General features: G+C 29.3%; 2 protein-coding genes across 6 annotated transcripts in view; one reads left to right on the top strand and one right to left on the bottom strand.

Moving 5' to 3' along the window:
- The window catches only part of LOC129972117 (zinc finger protein Xfin-like), a 140595-nt gene extending 125825 nt beyond the window's left edge, over positions 1-14770 (top strand). For all 4 annotated transcript variants that reach the window (XM_056086112.1, XM_056086110.1, XM_056086113.1 and 1 more), the window contains exons 4-7: positions 2271-2624; positions 6775-7787; positions 10780-11162; positions 12700-14770. In XM_056086112.1, the coding sequence (XP_055942087.1) occupies positions 2313-2624; positions 6775-7787; positions 10780-11162; positions 12700-13790 (2799 nt within the window). In that variant the 5' untranslated portion in view covers positions 2271-2312 and the 3' untranslated portion in view covers positions 13791-14770. The remainder of the gene's footprint in view (positions 1-2270; positions 2625-6774; positions 7788-10779; positions 11163-12699) is intronic.
- Positions 14771-16907: 2137 nt separating this feature from the next.
- The window catches only part of LOC129971239 (E3 ubiquitin-protein ligase lubel-like), a 71029-nt gene continuing 70070 nt past the window's right edge, over positions 16908-17866 (bottom strand). For both annotated transcript variants that reach the window (XM_056084833.1, XM_056084832.1), the window contains exon 24: positions 16908-17541. In XM_056084833.1, the coding sequence (XP_055940808.1) occupies positions 17497-17541 (45 nt within the window). In that variant the 3' untranslated portion in view covers positions 16908-17496. The remainder of the gene's footprint in view (positions 17542-17866) is intronic.

The following is a 17866-nucleotide window of genomic DNA, read 5'->3' on the forward strand; positions in this document are numbered from 1 at the left end:
AAATAAATGGAAAACAGAAAAAATAGATAAAATACTATATATAATGCTTTTTTCTCTTAAATAGCTTAAGTGTGGATTTCAACATCTAACTCTTATCCCGTTATAATTTTTCTTTAATCTTAATTGAGACTTTCAGCGCGGGGAAAAAAAGCAACGTGATAAGTTCATAAGAAAAAAAAAAAAAAAAGGAGGATGTTTCCTTGAAAAGTGAAAACAGTTCAAAGAAAATTGTCGTCACATGAACACACTCGCTTTCCCCGTTACGAAATTCCTCTTTCCCTCTCCACTGAAAGCCATTCAAGCATTTCCCCCTTCTCTCACTCTCCAATGTCCTCTCTCCCTCCCTTTCTTGTGATATAAGTGACGATAAAGTCGGGCTTGTGAGGGACAAGAGAGGTCTTCTCAAGAAACGAGCAGAGCTTTTTATATTATTTTGATTTTTTTCCCCTCAAGATTTATGAAAGTAAAATTTGTAGAGTAATTGATTATATCTTTGTTTGTTAGTTGGGATATCGAATAAAAATTTGGGTTGGTTTGAGCTGGTTTCTTATCAGAATTGGTGAGAAGAAACAACTTATTTATTTTTTATAATATTTTATAAAAGCATTCAGGTTTATCGAGTTATTTTTTCGCAAGAAAAAGTGGTTACAAATGTGAGTTTATCTGTTTATTAAGGTGTACTGATTTATAACATTACCATGTTGTTGACAAGCGATAGTAGATTTATAACTTTGTTTCACAAAAATGGCATTCATTTCGAGGTTTGATCATCATCAATAATTACATAGCTTAGGTTTTTTTTCCCAATAATTATACTCAAGTACATTAGAATCTATTTATGTAATCTCACAGTCTGTATTTCACTTCAATATAAATTTAATTATTTATTAAAAGTTCGGAAATTAAACTGATTTACTGCATTGAGTTTATTTATTATAAATTGCACCCAAAATTTCAAACTTTGATTTTTTAAAGTATCCTTGTATGAATTTAAATTATATTTATAAGTATAATTAATTATAAAGAGTACAAGTATAAGTAATAATATAAACATGATTAAGATGATGTGTAATTATATTATAAATTCCTATGTAAATAAATATAAATTTATAAAATATATTTATATTTTAAATTAGAAATGGCATTGAAAATAAATTTTTAAGAACTTTAGATGAAAATTTAATTATCTTGAACAATAACATACACCCACTTGCGGCAATTTTATTGTATACAAAGTAGCATTGTATACAAATTTTTGTCATTATTTTCATACATTTTTTTTTAATTGTAGGATATATTAAAGGAAATTTAAAAGAAATGAATGCATCAAAAATATTAATAAATGCATAGATGTTTTTCTTCCACTGAGGTTTTATTTATTTTTATATATTGATTTTTTTATTTGAAAATGATACCTTGTGATGATTTTCCAAAATTTAAAAAAGGCAGCATTGTCAAATTTTTGTCTGTCATGTAGTACAAACTTCTGATAACAGATGGCAGCACGAAAATTTCTCTGTTTTCATTTCTTGAATTTTTTTTTTTTTTTTTAATTTTATAGCGAGCTAAATCATATCTTTTTCGGATTTACAGAAATAAGCGTTAAGCGAATGGTTATGTTATAAATTCAGAAAAAATGTTATAGTACCGTCGTTTTAAAGGTGTTAATTGTACGAGATTTAACCTGTCGGTTTCAAATGAATATGTACGAATGTTGCAATTATAAATGGGCACATTTTTGTATGTTTTGAAGAAGTGTCTTATAGCATTGTGATTTTAATCTTTAAAAGCACTTTCCAATCAATAAAATTAGTACTTTCATATTATTCTTTGAATGTATTTCTCACTTTTTAAAAATTTTAAATAGACAATTTAAGTGCATTTTAAATCTGTTCTCTAGTTACTTTAAACTTTAATTATTGTATTTTAAATTTTTAATAATTTGCGAATGAATTTTTATAATTACATTATTATTTTGAATGTAATGATTTACAATATTAATTTTAATTTAAAAATTATATATATATATATATATATATATATATATATATATATATATATATATATATATATATATATATTGCTTTTTTTAAACTGAATTTCATTTCTGATTTTAGTTTATTTTTATTTATAAAAGTTATCTTTTTTTGTTTTTTTCCTTCATTTTCTTGTATTAAACGTTCCTCCTTTATAATATAATAAAGACTAAAAAAAAGATTAATTAATTCTGTACTAAATTCAGCAATTAATCGTAATAATTCTCATTTTAGATTCCTGAGATGAAAGAAAAGTACTGATTAGCCAGCATCATCATGACGCATAGCGAAACATTCCTCTCCGCCAAATTTGGCGGCTTTCACTCCCCTTTCACCAACGACTACTTGCTGAAGCACGGCAATTTCTTCATGAAGCCGACAATCCACCCGGATGGATTCGTGTATCCCGCCATCAGCGAATCTGCCAGGTTTCAGATGTACAAAGATCTCAAATGCGAGGTGGCGGAGCCTGATCTGCCACTCAACTTCGCCATCAAGCAAGAGAAACCACCCACGCCACCGGCATCCACATCCCCTACACCCCTTAAATCGCCTTCCCCCACGGATCTTACGCAAGATACGACGCAGGTATTTTAGAAATTTAATTTATTATCTGTATAATGCATTTAAACCCATCCCTCTACATGTTCTAAAGGGTGTCCCAAAATTAACACAAGATTAGAATTTGTCATCATTCGTAAAGTGTTGGCAACTCTATTAAAAAACCATTTAACAGTTGATAATTTAGGTTTAGTAGAAATAGATATTTACAAAATAGAACAATGCAAAATTTAAATTAAATAAATTTAAAAAAAACACTTTTTTCCCTTTAAATTGTTATATAATATGCAGGATTATGTACGGAATAACACATAGGGCAAATGACCAATACGGCTATGCTGGCATATACAAACTCTTTCGTAGAAATTTTCCATGACCATTTTGCATAAATATGACTGAATTTCGTTGATGCAAGGCTGAATGCTCTCCTTCAATGCGCGCGTGCTTGTGGACTTGTTGACAAAGACCTTTAATTTCAAATAACCCCATAGGAAGAAATCCAATGATGTTAAATCACATGATCTAGGGGATCAATTCCTAAAATTTTGAACTGTGGCCTCCAGAATTTCATTATTTTTTAAAATAGTGTTTGACAATGAAACCACGTTATTCTATCGTGTAACGCTCTATTTTTACCAACCCTAGATTATCAGCTATCAATTGTTTTTTTTTTTAATAGGATTGCCAACACTTTACTGCACGAATGATGGCAAATTCAAATCATGCGTTAAATTTGGGTCAATCTTTAGATGTATAAAGATATACAATAGTGTAGCAAGGATAAGTTGCACCTGTAGAAAATTTGTTCCCCACCCACCCTTCCTTTTATCTCCAAATCTACATCAGTGGAAATGGTGACTAGGATATAATAGTTTTATGTCCCTTCATCAAATTTGCCTTTAATAAGTGATAAAAATGCTCTAAATTTTGTCTTCATACAGCACTCTAAGACTGATGGTTGAAGCTCTTTTAACCCTCTGTTGCCTAGTAACTATATTTCGGGATACCCAATACATTAAGCATATTATATTCAAGTTACAGACATACTTTATGATACTTTAAAGTCTATCGGGGCACGGTGGACTGATATTTGGTGTCGAGTTAGAAACTAGATTCCAACGAAGATCCTCTAGGTAACCGACCGACTGCATATTCCATGGCTCCAACTAATCTAAAGTATAATGTTTGAACAGAAAATCAGGTGTAATTCTTATCATATGAAACAATATGCATAATATGCATAAAATATACATAAAGAAGTAGCCCCTGCGCTTCTTTTATAAAGTAGAACATTAATCTTATAAAATAAAGCAAACTAGAGTGGGTTTACTCCAAACTACTCGGATATAAAAAGATTTATACGTGATTTTTTTTCTTTTGGTTTTATATATTATTGAGGAGAATCCATTGTAATTTTTGCTACTTAATGTTGTTGTTATTGTTTTTGTTTGTCATTCTTTAATATTAGTAAGTAAAATTAATTCAGGAAGTTATGCTGATTTCAAACATAATTAAATATGTTATAAACTTATTTAACTTAACGTTGTTTTGGTACTGGAACTGGTTAATGAATCATTAAATTTTCTTCTTATATGTACGATTAATAGTGCGAAATATTTTTTGAACTGGAAATCTAAAAAAATATACTCATTAAACTATTGTTAAATGATACGTAACTTCTTTACGTTTACTAAAATCACCTTTCTCATTAAAATGTGTAAATTCACGTTAAATTTAACCTGAATTACTAAATTTAAGATATATTTTCTCTTGGAAGCCTTTTTAAAAGGTTCTTACTTTTCCGTGGAAAATTTATAATTTAATTGATTATATTTGAAAATTACCATATTTTCCTAGTACTGATTTCCTTATTTATGCTTTAATCTTGCGCTACTTTGTTTCTGATAAACTAATTACACCAGCCTGCAACAATTTCTTGTTTTAAAAGTAATAGTTGTTTTTAATGTATTTTCACATGCTTATTTCAAAAATAATATCAGTTTTTACGTATCACGTACAGTTTTTTTGAAAAGTAAAATTTTTAAATAAGTAAATATACACAGATTTTTTGCGATTTGGATAGGATAAATTAATAAAGTATGTATGTTTATTTGTTTAAATAAATTCTGAAAACCTCTTACTTTATTGAAATTAAATAATACATTTATATTGAATAAATACTTATAATTGTATTTAAAAAACCTTTTATTTTAAAATTCAAAACATAGATGGCAGTTGGATTTCACCGTGAAAAATGAAGTACCTGAAAAATTTAATAAAGCCGAATTAAATTACTTAATTTGTGATTTAGGTTTAACTAAAGAAAATGCAGAATTATTAGGCTCTCGGTTAAAAGAGAAAAGTTTACTAACGACACATACGTCGTTTAGTTGGCACAGGAATCGAGAAAAGCAATTTTTATCATTTTTCAAATCTGATAACTTCTTGGTTTATTGTGCTGACATACCTGGTTTGTTACATGAATTAGAAGATAATATTCCTTATAAGCCGAATGATTGGCGACTATTTATAGAGTCCTCAAAGAGTAGTCTAAAAGCAGTTTTATTGCATAACGAATCTAAACTTGCATCAGTTCCAGTTGCACATTCCGTTTTCATGAAAGCAACATATGAAAGTATGGAGATGCTTCTAACTAAAATAAAACACACTGAACACAAGTGGGCAATATGTGGTGATTTAAAGGTTATAGGTCTGCTTTTCGGGCAACAAATTGGATTTACTAAATTTCCGTGCTTTATTTGAAAGCAGTTTGTGAAAGCTTTGGATAAAGGTGGAAAATGTTTTGAGTATCTTATATTGAAGTTCCCAAAATTGTCTAGCGCTAAAATTAAAGAAGATGTATTTGATGGAACACAAATAAAGAAATTAGTTAAAGATTCCAATTTTGAACAATGTATGACAAATAGAGAGAAGTAGGCTTGGGTTGCATTTAAAGATGTCGTAGAAGGTTTTTTGGGAAATGAGAAAAAAGAAAATTACAAATAACTTGTAACTGAGTTATTACGTACTTATCATCTTTTGGAGTGCAATATGAGCATTAAAATTCACTTCTTTCACTCACATTTGGAATACTTCCCAGACAATTTAGGAAAAATGAGTGACGAGCAAGGTGAAAGATTCCACTAGGATATAAAGGAGATGGAACGCAGATATCGAGGACGGTGGGATGTTAACATGATGGCCGATTACTATTGGTCTTTAAAAAGAGACAGTGATGTGGACCATAAACGAAAAACCCGAAAAAGAAGCTTCTTGACTTCAAGAAAAACACAAAAGTTATCATAATATTGTAAATGAACAGCATTATTGTGTTTAGTTAATAGTAACTACAGTTGCAACTGTATGCATTATACTGCATTTTGTTAATTTTTTCATCGTCATTTGTAAAAAATCCTTACGTGTTTCATAAAATTTAGTTTGCATTTTGGAATGGCATCATCATTGCTGATATAAATCAATTAGAATTTTACAAACAAAAAAAAAATTGTTTTTTTGCAGGCTGGTGTTATTACTGTGATGTAAGTGTAACTTTTAAGAAAGATACAAATTTAGACAGAAAGCATGATATGTCTTACTTTTCAAAAATTCCATTCAATTAATGGAGCTTATCAGAAAGGAAAATTGTCTGATAGTTTTCTTCGAATGCTTATAAAAGCATATCATCAATGGTTTATGTTAATGAGGTTGTTAGCATATGATATGGGAATTGAATTATTTATATTCATTGACTAATATACGTCTTTCGGTTTACAATGTATGCTCATTCACATGTAATAATATAACATAGGGCGAAAAGCCTTCATGGCTTTGCTAGAACATAGCACTTTTTAGTTGAAATTTTCCATGAACATTTTGCATAAATGTGGTTGAATTTCATTGATGTAGCGTTGAATTTCCTACTTCAACTCACTTGTGCCTGTGGGCTTGTAGGCATAGTCCTTTGACTTCAAATAGCTCCATAAAAAGAAATCCAATGGTGTTAAATTACTCGATCTTAGGGACCAATTCTCAAATTTTCGAATTGTGGCCTCTAGACTTTCATTATCTTTAAAATATTGTTCAACATCATCAATTTTTAGTGTTTTTAATTGTTTGAATTTTGCATATTTATGAATTTTTTTATAAGAATCTAATTGTTAAAATCTTATTTTGATAGATGATAAATGGTCATTCAAAGAATGCAACATGGATTCTTGGAAAGCAGAAACTGAGCTGGGACAATTCCACAGTAGCTAGCTACAACCCGGACACCAAGATGTTCCGATGCGTTGTCTGCAATGCCGTTGGGTTTCTTTCCCGAATCGCTGAACACTACCTCGGAACGCACACTAGTGCGAAAGTATTCCAGTGCCTACACTGCCCTTACAGCAGTACATGGTCTCGATGTGTACGCATGCACATGGCGAAGCACCATGGTGTTCCCAACGCGCCGCCTTCACTATGGAAAGGCCAACCTTTACTTGAAGAAATATTCCAACTTCTGACCAATCTGAAGACAACAGTGGACAGTCAAGGAAGGGAGAGACTCGATCCAGAACTCTGTGACAAGAAATTTATTTGCCCTAAATGCCCATATACTACCGATCGTCGGGATCTTTACTTACGACACGAAAATATCCATAAGGAGGATAAACCCTACCATTGTTATATTTGTTTCAAACTTTTCAATCGAGCTGATCACGTGAAGAAGCATTTCTTGAGGATTCACAGAGGTCATCCGTATGATATCAGTTTGGTAAGGAGGAGACCACCAAGAGTTCCTGCTGTGTCCGGGAACAATACCTCCAACAACGGCCAAACGAAGAGTGGGTCCAATAACTTCACAGTAGACAAATTAATATCCAACGACAATGACAATAAATCTGGGAACGATGTCATTGATTTGAGTCGACGAGATTCATCGCCCAGTGACTCAGGCTCGAATGGTAAGCAGATGAAAACATTCCAGTGTCCGTATTGTGAATGGGAAGGTGTAGATAGCTGGTGCTTAAGGCGTCACATGAACGTACATCTGAAATCTTTCGAGTGTCCTATTTGTGAATTCAAAGTAGCAAAAGCAGAAAGACTTTTTACTCATGTCTACAGAGCTCACAAGAAACTTATTTGCACCAAATGCAAATTTTTAACCGATCTTGCACAAGATTTTGAAGTCCATATCAAGGATTGCTGGTAAGTGAAACCTTTATTCTCTTTTAAACACAGGTTATTTACTTTAATATTCTAATTTACATAAGTTAATCCAATAACTTATAAAAGTTCATGATCTTCGAAATTCTCCAGAAAAACATTGCCCTATTAATTAATCTTCAACAATGGACCTTTGAAATGCTATATATTCAAATTTCTATTGTCATTTATTCCTATTAAAATATTCCTTCTTTGGATCCATTTTCCATTAAGTTTTCAAGATTCTGTTTTTAATACATTTTTATTTTCACCGTGCAAAATATAGTTTCTAGAAAATATTTTTCTAGTACCTTCCATAACAATGCTTTTCATTTCCGAGGTAAATTTATGCATGAAATTAAATATTAAAATCCATAAATTAAAAAGATTAGAACGAAATATGTTGTGTGCTTTCTTGCCAAATTTACAAAATAATGTCTATAATTTTTTTTAACTTCCGATTTTATATATAAAAAAAAGTATGATATTTTACATGAGTTTTAATTATACAAAACCACCGATTTTTTCTGTCGTTTTTTGCTCTCTTTTTTTCATAAAAAAGAATGAAATCGACTTTTTAAAGTTGTTAAAATACTAGTCAAGGTACGAAAGAAAGAGTAAAATCAGTTTCCTACATTAATTTATTTCATATTTGTTATCAGTTAAATTATGTAATGTTGCATTTAATCAGCGACTCTTTAAATAATGAATGACTTGGTTGATTTGTTAATTTTTCTTAATGTTTGTATGGTGCACTATTTGAGAATCAGGAATCATATGGTTGAAGTAAAGTTACAGTGTCATCGATCACATTTTCTTTGCTTTTCGAAATTAAACTCAAATTTCAATACAGTCATCTTGATGAAACTATCGTGAAACTGAAAATGTATAGTGCAAAGTTTTATTAAATTATGTGGGGGGTTTCGGAATTTCTTTCATTATTGACAAACTCATATATCTTGACTGATTAAATCTTAATTTCGAAGATCTTTTGGAAAATATATTATTTAAAATCCATTAACCAGTAATCTAAAAACAACAACTACGAATTGAATTTATGATCTTGCAAGTTTATTCATTTATGGTGGTGCATTATCGAATATATGTATTGTTATATATTTGCTTCTCATAATTTGAAGTTAATAAAAATGAAACATGATTATGACTAAATGACTTACGAACAAGCGACGTACTAAAGAAATTTCAATAATGTTAAGAAAGAAAAATGAGATTGTCTCATTTTCGCCTTTCTTTTGATTAAGAATAAAAATAAGAGACAAGACTGCAAATGATATTTCAACAAAGAAATCCCTCACATTTCAACCTGCAGCATCAATCACTCGCATTATATAATGAAACAGGACTAATTGCTCTAACGAGCTCCGAATATTATGTTGGCAAGTCCCTCCCAATGTGCAGCTGGTTCATGAGGAATCCCATTATTTCGTTCAACGACCTCTACCCGCTCATTATGAAAGCATTGCTCACCCCCGCTTCAAGGAAAGGTTTATTACCACCCACGGTGAAAAAAGATGTGCTCCGACCTGACACCTGGGCAATATAGCATGTCCCACACAAATGGTCCACGTAGCTCAAACTCTGGTGTAACAAATACGGAGGCACTGAAACCAAGATAACAGAGGATTTTTCTAGAAAGAAAATATTTAGAAACGTTGAAAAAACTTCAAAATGTTAAAATATATTCGAGTTTTGTTATGTACCAGCTGCCTTTTAATTCTATGACTCAGACATTTAGTTTAAGTTCACTGAAATGCTCACTGCATGAAAGGTTTTTATAATGATTAGTCTTTATTAGCATATGTAATTGTTAGCGTATATAATGAATAGAAATAGCAAAAAGAATTAAACAGCTTGATGCATCTATTTTTTATATGTTTGGGCTCTATATTTTATTTTTAGAGATTGTGGCGTGGTAAAATATATAATGTTTCAATGAAAACTGAGAAATGTATCGACTGAAATGAAATCATCTTATTCATTGAGTTCAAATTCAGAAACAGATATAATAAAAAGCCACTTGTGACATTAAAATTTGTAAGTGCTAAAATATGTGGCAAAATTAAGGCAAACGGTAAAAGAAGTTAATTATTTAGCAATGATTATAATATATAATTATTTTAATTACAATTCCCGTAATGAAATTTCATCAACAGACTTATATAAAATCTCTAATCTATTTTAAAATCTTCATTAGACTTTCAATGAAATAAGTAAATAAGCTTAGTTAAAGGTCACCTACAAGACGATGCTTTTTTTATATCTGTGTTTATAATATATATATATATATATAGATAGATAGATAGAGAGAGAGAGAGATCATGTTTTCTATTCAGAAATTAGTTTTTAACCAAAAATATTTTTCGAAATTTATATTTGTTTTGTATATCTAAGCTAAAAATCATCTGTCTAAAAAGAATTTTGCAGGCAAATAGAAAAATTTGGAAGTAGAACTAAATTAAGCATCGGAAGTTAAAATATGTTTCCAGCAAAACTAAATGATAACATTTAGGAGATGAATTGAAATAATAAAAATGATAACAGAGGGGTTTTTTTTAAATTTTGTATCATTTTTGAACCTAATAATTAGTGCTATTTTGAAATTTCCATTCATTTACTTTTATGCTTCAAAAATTTTTTTAAATAAATGCTTATTTGTATGCATTTATGGAGTTATTTTATGATTTTGAACAAATATTTTAGCCAATTTTAGTATTATCTTTTATCTCATTTAGATTCCTAATAATTAATTCTAATTAGTTTTTTCTTTAGAATTTAATAAGATTTCTTTGTGGTCTTAAATATATCAGAAATTTATATATATTCAATGCTCTTGAATCTTATACAATCCATACCTCCTGACGAATCAAACAAAATCAATAAACATATAGGCGTTTTAACTTAATTTCTATGAAATTATTCCAAAGAATTACTATAACAATAACTCATAGTAATCACTTGTTTATTTCAATTTTAGTTTGGAAATGGTCGTCAGTGATGTGTTCGATAAAATATCCGAAGACAGCCATGACGACAGCGATATTGCCAGTCCTGAACTCAAACTGGAATCACTCAACGGTAATTCAGACGTCAGTCAGGCGACACCTTTCCCACTTCCAGATACCACCAAGATGTTCGACGCCCGGATTCCATTGGATCTCAAGGGTTCCGTCAGCTTGATGCCGCTTCACAACAGCATCTCTTACTGCTATCCGGCACCCCAGGGATTCAGGACCCACGATTTGAACGGTTTAACTGCTGCCATGCCGGATGTTGTCATGAATGGCAACAGAAAGCCGTCACCATCGACCCAATGCAAAGTGGATATCAAACCAGAATTGGCGTCACCTGTACAAAGTTGTAAGCAACCAGACTATAGTATCTTTCATCTCATTATATGTTAAAAAACAGTTATCCCACTAAAATGTTAATTCATTAAAATATTAAGAAGTTTGCAAGAACGATATTTTTTCTTTAAAATTACTATCAAAATTTTTTCTCACAAACATCTTTTGTTTGGTGATCGGGTATTGATGTGATCATATTGCGATGTTAATCTTATAGTTTTACACATTTTAATTCAATTGTCTTAAATATCATTCTCATCATATGCGATTTTTTTTAAATTCATTAACATTGGAGATGCGTGAATTGGTGGGAGAACACCCTCACAGGGATATCTTTGAATTTTTAAGAGCTAAAAATTGTAGCCATTTTATATAAATACTATTAGGTTTTTAAACATTTTCGTGGAATTTTTTTTCCTTAATTGGAGTCACAATTTTAAGATCTTCGTCCTGTTTTAAACTTATTTTATTTTGTTTTTGCAAGCATAAAACGTTTTTTAATTTTGACTTTGAGGAAATGTTTTCTTTAATATATCATATGGGAATATATACATACCGCTTGTCTTGATGCAAATGGTCAGACTTGGCTCTTGCGCCATAAAAATACAAATTCCAATTCCAGAATATTTTTTAATTAAGTAGTAGGATATTGATGGTGCTTTATCATTAAAAAATATGTTCCAATATCTAACAGCAAACTTTCGCTTTTAATATTCTTTTTTTTAAAGGATTTATATGTTATTTCTTATGGGTTTTTTTCTCTGAAGAAAAAATGTTGAACATGTTTCTGAAAGCTCGAATTAATATAAGAATTGTGAACAAATTCATATGATATCTTTTGCTTCTATTTAAAGCATGAAATTTGCTACCATGATAATGTGCTTTAGGAAGTTTGTTATATTTTAAAACAAACTACAAATGAATGAAATAACAGAGAGGAAAAATCTCCATGTGGATAAATTGTTTGTACTTTTAATGACCTATGGGTTATTTATGGAATATATTATTTATATTGCAATATTTTGTTACTAGTTATATCAAGAACAAATCTCACATATTTCTGAATTTCTGAGCAATTTGCCTTAGAAATAAAACGTTTTTAATAGTTAATGCATAAATATATTTTAAAAATTTCATTGCTTAAATAATTTTATTCAGTTTTTTTCATAAAATATTTTTAAAAATATATTCAGATTAAGTTAGTGTGATGATGTTTGAATATTCATCTCGAATATTTTATTAAAGAATATTTGTCTTTTTATTTCGGAAATAAATTGAAATAGTTTGCCATAAGTTTTTAATTTGCTTACTTGAAATATCTGAAGCATTTCGACTTTCTTATTCATAATAAATTAAGAAAGATGAAATCTTATTTATTTTGCATTGTAATATAAAATTATTCTGCTCACATAAAGTAAGTTATATGAATTTTAAATTTATATAAATACTTTATGAAATTTTAAACTAATGTCAAATATTATTTTAAAATTTAAAACTTGATTATGTTTGCACTACCCAAAAATTTCTTATGGATTTCTCTTTATTTCCAGCGAGTGACAGTGGAGTTGCTGATATTGCCAGCGACAACAACAACGATCAGGACTATACTTGCTATCACTGTGGTTGCGAATTTGCCAATCGTTCTTCGCTTGAAACCCACACCGAACTGTACCACCGCGATGAACTCAAAGATTCTGATTCTGCAAAGAAAGCCACTCCTGATCCTCCCCCACAGAAGACCAAGAAGTTCTCGTGTGCCATTTGTAATTTCAACAGCGACAAACAGCGAACCATCATCGAACACATGCGGTTCCACACGGGAGAAGTTCTCCATTGCCAAGCTGGTCCACCATGTGCCTTCAAAACTGTCTGCGATTCCACCCTCGAGAAGCATGTAGAGACAGAACACACCGACAACTTGAAAAGATGTCCTCACTGTGGCTACCACTGCACCGCAAGGGTTCCTTTCATTCGCCATTATCGAAAGTGTCACCACTCAAAGTCCTGCAGTCGCTGCCGTGACATCAAACACAGCCTCGATCCCAAACTCATCCGCAACGAAGAACTGTCCCAGTTGTTGGAAACCAGCAAAAGTCAATCATCTACAGAAGAAATTCTGCCCTATCTGCATCGCAATCCGTATTCAAAGAAGGCAAATGGTATAACGCCTTATGCCCACTGCAATGCTGCCATGTCCAAAGTGGCTGTTGCTATTCCGCCATCGCTACAGAGAACTGCAGATGACATTGTGGCAGAAATCTCATCTCAGGACCATCGGGAACGCAAGTCCAGGAAGCAGTCGGCACCAAGAAAGCTGCTGCCCATTGACAAGCCCGAGACTAACGCAGTCCAAAAAGTGGACACTATCTGTGATAAAAACAAAAGCATCAAGAGGCCAAGGCTAAGTCCGACCCTCGCATGCTTTAGGAAGAAGTTGCTCAAATATTCAAAACAAATGCCTCCTAAGCGTTGCAATTTGAATCATGTGCGCACTTTCCAGTTCAGAAACAATGTCAGTTATGTTCGCCACTCTTATTGGTGTCTTCACGCGATGAAATATCATTGTAAGAAATGTAGTAGAAGGTTTAGACACGAATATCAGGTTCTTTTGCATCAAAGAAAAGAGCACGAGAAGGTTTAATATTTGTATTAACGCACCTTTGTCAACTTTTGGATGTTGGGAAAATTTTATTAGAAACAAATGTTAATATTTATGATAAATATGATTCTATTTTAACACTGTGATATAAGAAAAGTATAATAATTGGAGTGTGTTTTGGTTAAAATGTGTCCCAAACACTAAGTGTTTTGTTGGTTTTTGTGAAGATTGTATTTTATGGAACGAAGTTTCATTTATTTTCGTTTATTTTTTAAAAATACCGTTATTAGATGTTATATTGGTGTGAAGTATATTGAGAATTAGATTAACTAAAAGAGCGATTTCATAATAAGTAACATTGTGATCTTGTTTATTTAATATAAATTTAAACGGCTGTTTGGATTTGAGCTGATATGCTGGTAATACAAATCATTGAATCACAAAAAATACAATAATTGAACATACAAACCATTGAAATTTCAATTAAAAATTGTCATAAATTACAAAAATATTTGACATATATTTTGCAATTATATTCATTTCTTTGTGAAAATGTCATATTTTCCAGTTTAATCTTAAAAAGTCAAAGAAAATTTATAATAGATAAATATGGAAATATTTCAGTTTCTTTTTTTAAAATTTTAATTATCTGTTTTCAATTATTTTGAATAGTGCATATGAAATGGAATCGTGCAAAATCCTTTATATCAGCTGAAAGGAAAAAAAATTAATAATTATTTTTTAAAGATCAAAATTTTATTTTTGTTGTCATTGTATAAAATCATTGTTTATTACAAAACGTTTAAGAGAATTTTCACATTTTATGTTTTAATAATTTTAAATTTATTTCTATTATAATACGATTGATGTTTCTATCAGTTTTACTAATTGAATTGTTGTTAACATATCTAAATATTATTTATTTTTTCAAAATTTCTATACAATCTATTGTAATTATGTTTTGATCCATTTATATTTTCAAAAAATTATTATGTTTTATTATAACCATTTAATTGTGTGTATATATCAAAATTTATGTTTCAAAGTGCAATACATAAATTGCAGTTCAAATTTAGGCATCAAAATTTTGTACATTTTGGTATTCTCTGTTCTCTAGTAAATAGTTAATATTTTTGTTATTTTATTTTGTAAATTGCTAATAGTAAAATCAATATTTCCTTTCAAATGAAATATTATTAATTAATATGAGTTTTTGCAAATAAATGATGTAATTATTAATTAAAATTTAATTTTTAAGATGCCATGCATGATTTTGAAAGTTATCATTTTTTCTCGGTGAAACACAGTGAAGAATTAAAGTATTACTTTGACATTTTTGTAGGTCTTAGATCTTTTAAAATGAAACTACTCAGGTAATAATTGTACATGGAAGCTCTTGATGTATAAACACTTTTAACTCAAAGCTTTCATGAAAATAAATTTCCACGTGCTGTAAAAATGTTTAGATTTATTAAGATTAATTTCTAAAAATTATATCTGTAATAATTTTTTTATCTGTTATACCAAAAAATATTTTATTATAATTAAAATGATTATCATCCCTTTTATGTCAAAATCTAATTTAAAGTATAATATTTTTTAATATATCAGTAACGAATAATTTTGGATTAATTTTCTTCATATTAAACATTATCATTTCTTTGTTGTGTTTAAAATAGGCCGAAAAATGTGAAATATTGTGCGGAACAATTTTGATGTTGTACTCAGAAATGTGGTGCGATGATTTGTTTATATATAAAAATTTATTGATTTTATTGTAAGATGATAATATTGATGTTTTCATAAGTGATCGAGTGAAATAAGGGCGAAGTGCATATATTGTGAAGGTTATTTCAAAATGACGCATTTAAGAGAATATTTATTCCTTTTGAAAGAGATACAGAGAGAGAATTTTTTAAACATTATGTGTCAAATGATTTTGCGGAACCGGTGATTTAATATATGTATCAAAGTTATATATTTTCAGAAAAACTAGATGTTCAATTTATGTACTTTCTATATATATTATATGCTCAATAAAATTGTCTTTAACTTTATACTAAAGTGCATTTATTATTATTTATCAAGCATTTATTTTATTTGTATTTATTTATTAACAAAATATAATCTTTTAACTAGGAAAATTTAGTTGCAATTATATATAAAATATTTTTATTCCTTTTATAATACAATCAATTTGTTTCTAATTGCTTTCAAATTTAGCTAAATCAGACCAAAATATTCAGCACAATCCAGACTGAGTGACGGAAAAATTGGTGATATATGAAGTTATATAAATTTGTCAGATCACACTTGGGAGAATACTTTAAATCATAATTTTGACATTCTTTCATCCGAATCTTAGAATCGAAATTTTCTTATAAAACGCTTAAATCGATCGTGCGAAATCCTGCGAAACAAACTAACATGCATGCACAATCTATACATGATAGAAAAAGTTACCTAAATGAAGATCTTCCTCTTCTTATTATAATGGTGTATTATCATGATGTCAGAATCATAATTTTTTTGCGCCATATTGTACGAAAAATGCTTTATCAAAACTGAAAATTGTATATTTCTGATATTTATTTGCATTTGTTTATCTTCCTTCAGTGTTGTATTTAGCCCTAGTTATATTGTAAGAAAAGTACCATTTTTTTTTTTACCTATCTTGATATTTAAATATTATTCATAATTTATTTTAATGCTTATTTATACAATAAAATCAAGAATTGTACAGCAATATTTAAACAAATTAAGCGCATAAATTTTTGCATTACATTTAAGGAAAAAATTGTTGTGTTTTACCAGCAGCATATATATAAATTATTTATTTAACATTTTGAAATTTAAAAAATTAATTATAAATAATAATTCTAGAAGAATTATATAAATGTTGAAAGAAAATTGAAAAGCATTCAGAGAATGTTTTTTCTTTATTTTCAGATAAATTTGAAGATTGTATTATTCCGCGAGAAATAATAGTATATTTTTTTTGACAAGATAGTTCCCTATCTTTAAAATATTTGACTACAATTTTTTATGGAAATTATAAATAGCATTTATTTTATGTATCATGCGAACTATCCTAATTCAAAATTTTCTCTTAATAAGTCATAAAAAAGGAACATAAAAAATGAATTATATGCCAAATAATTAAATAGTAAACAAAAACTTTACTATAACTAACAAATATGATACAGGAAAAGTTCAAAAAACGAGTCCGTTCACAATCAATAATTTGAAGTAGCATGGATAAAACTAGAATTTTCCATATAAAAAACACTTCTCACATTTTCTCTCAACTTTCTAATTCCGTACAAAAATAATACAGTCCTTAAAAAACATCGCCGTAACAAAATCCTCCCACGATTTATTGATTACTTTCTGATTATTTAAAACAATAAAGCAGACAAAAAGCATTAAAAAAGTTCCCAAAACTGAAATTCATGAAATGGAAATATCTATTAAATAAAAAAAGTGTTTTGCTTAGAGATTTTGTACTATAATATTGATTCAAATTATGTTTTTTTTAAGTATTTAAATAGAAAACATCTAAAAAAAAGGAAAGAAGACTATTTGAATCGATTTCCAAAAATGTTCTGATTAACAATCTTCTTTTGTTTCTCCGATATAGCCACAGGAGGCTAGGTAAATCTCTTTCCTGAAGAGATATGCATTTTCTGTCCTCGCCAGATGCACTTCGTGAATGGAGTAGAAAAATATTTTGAGGTTATTTTATCAATCAGCTTCCGTCCATTTTGTCTAATGGTAACTCTTCTTCAATAAGCTAGGAAAAAAAAACATTCACAAGGATTATAAATATGAAAATGTAAACAAATGAAAATCTGTTTCAGATATTTTGAATTCGTAATGAACTAGAAATTGCGCAGGAAAAAAATCTTTCGTTAACTTTGTACAGTTTAGTATACTTCGAGAATTCAGTCTAACGAACATTTAACAAATATATACTTTTTAATTGTCATATACTTAAATGGATTTCAGTATAAATCATGCGTAAATAAAAAACGAATGAAGTCAAAAATTATTTTAATTACTGTTTCAATATCTTTCACGTGTTATGAATATTGATTGCTTAAAAATAAAACTATTAA

Source organism: Argiope bruennichi, chromosome 6 (assembly GCF_947563725.1).
Source record: "Argiope bruennichi chromosome 6, qqArgBrue1.1, whole genome shotgun sequence".
NCBI classification, from domain to species: Eukaryota; Metazoa; Arthropoda; class Arachnida; order Araneae; family Araneidae; genus Argiope; species Argiope bruennichi.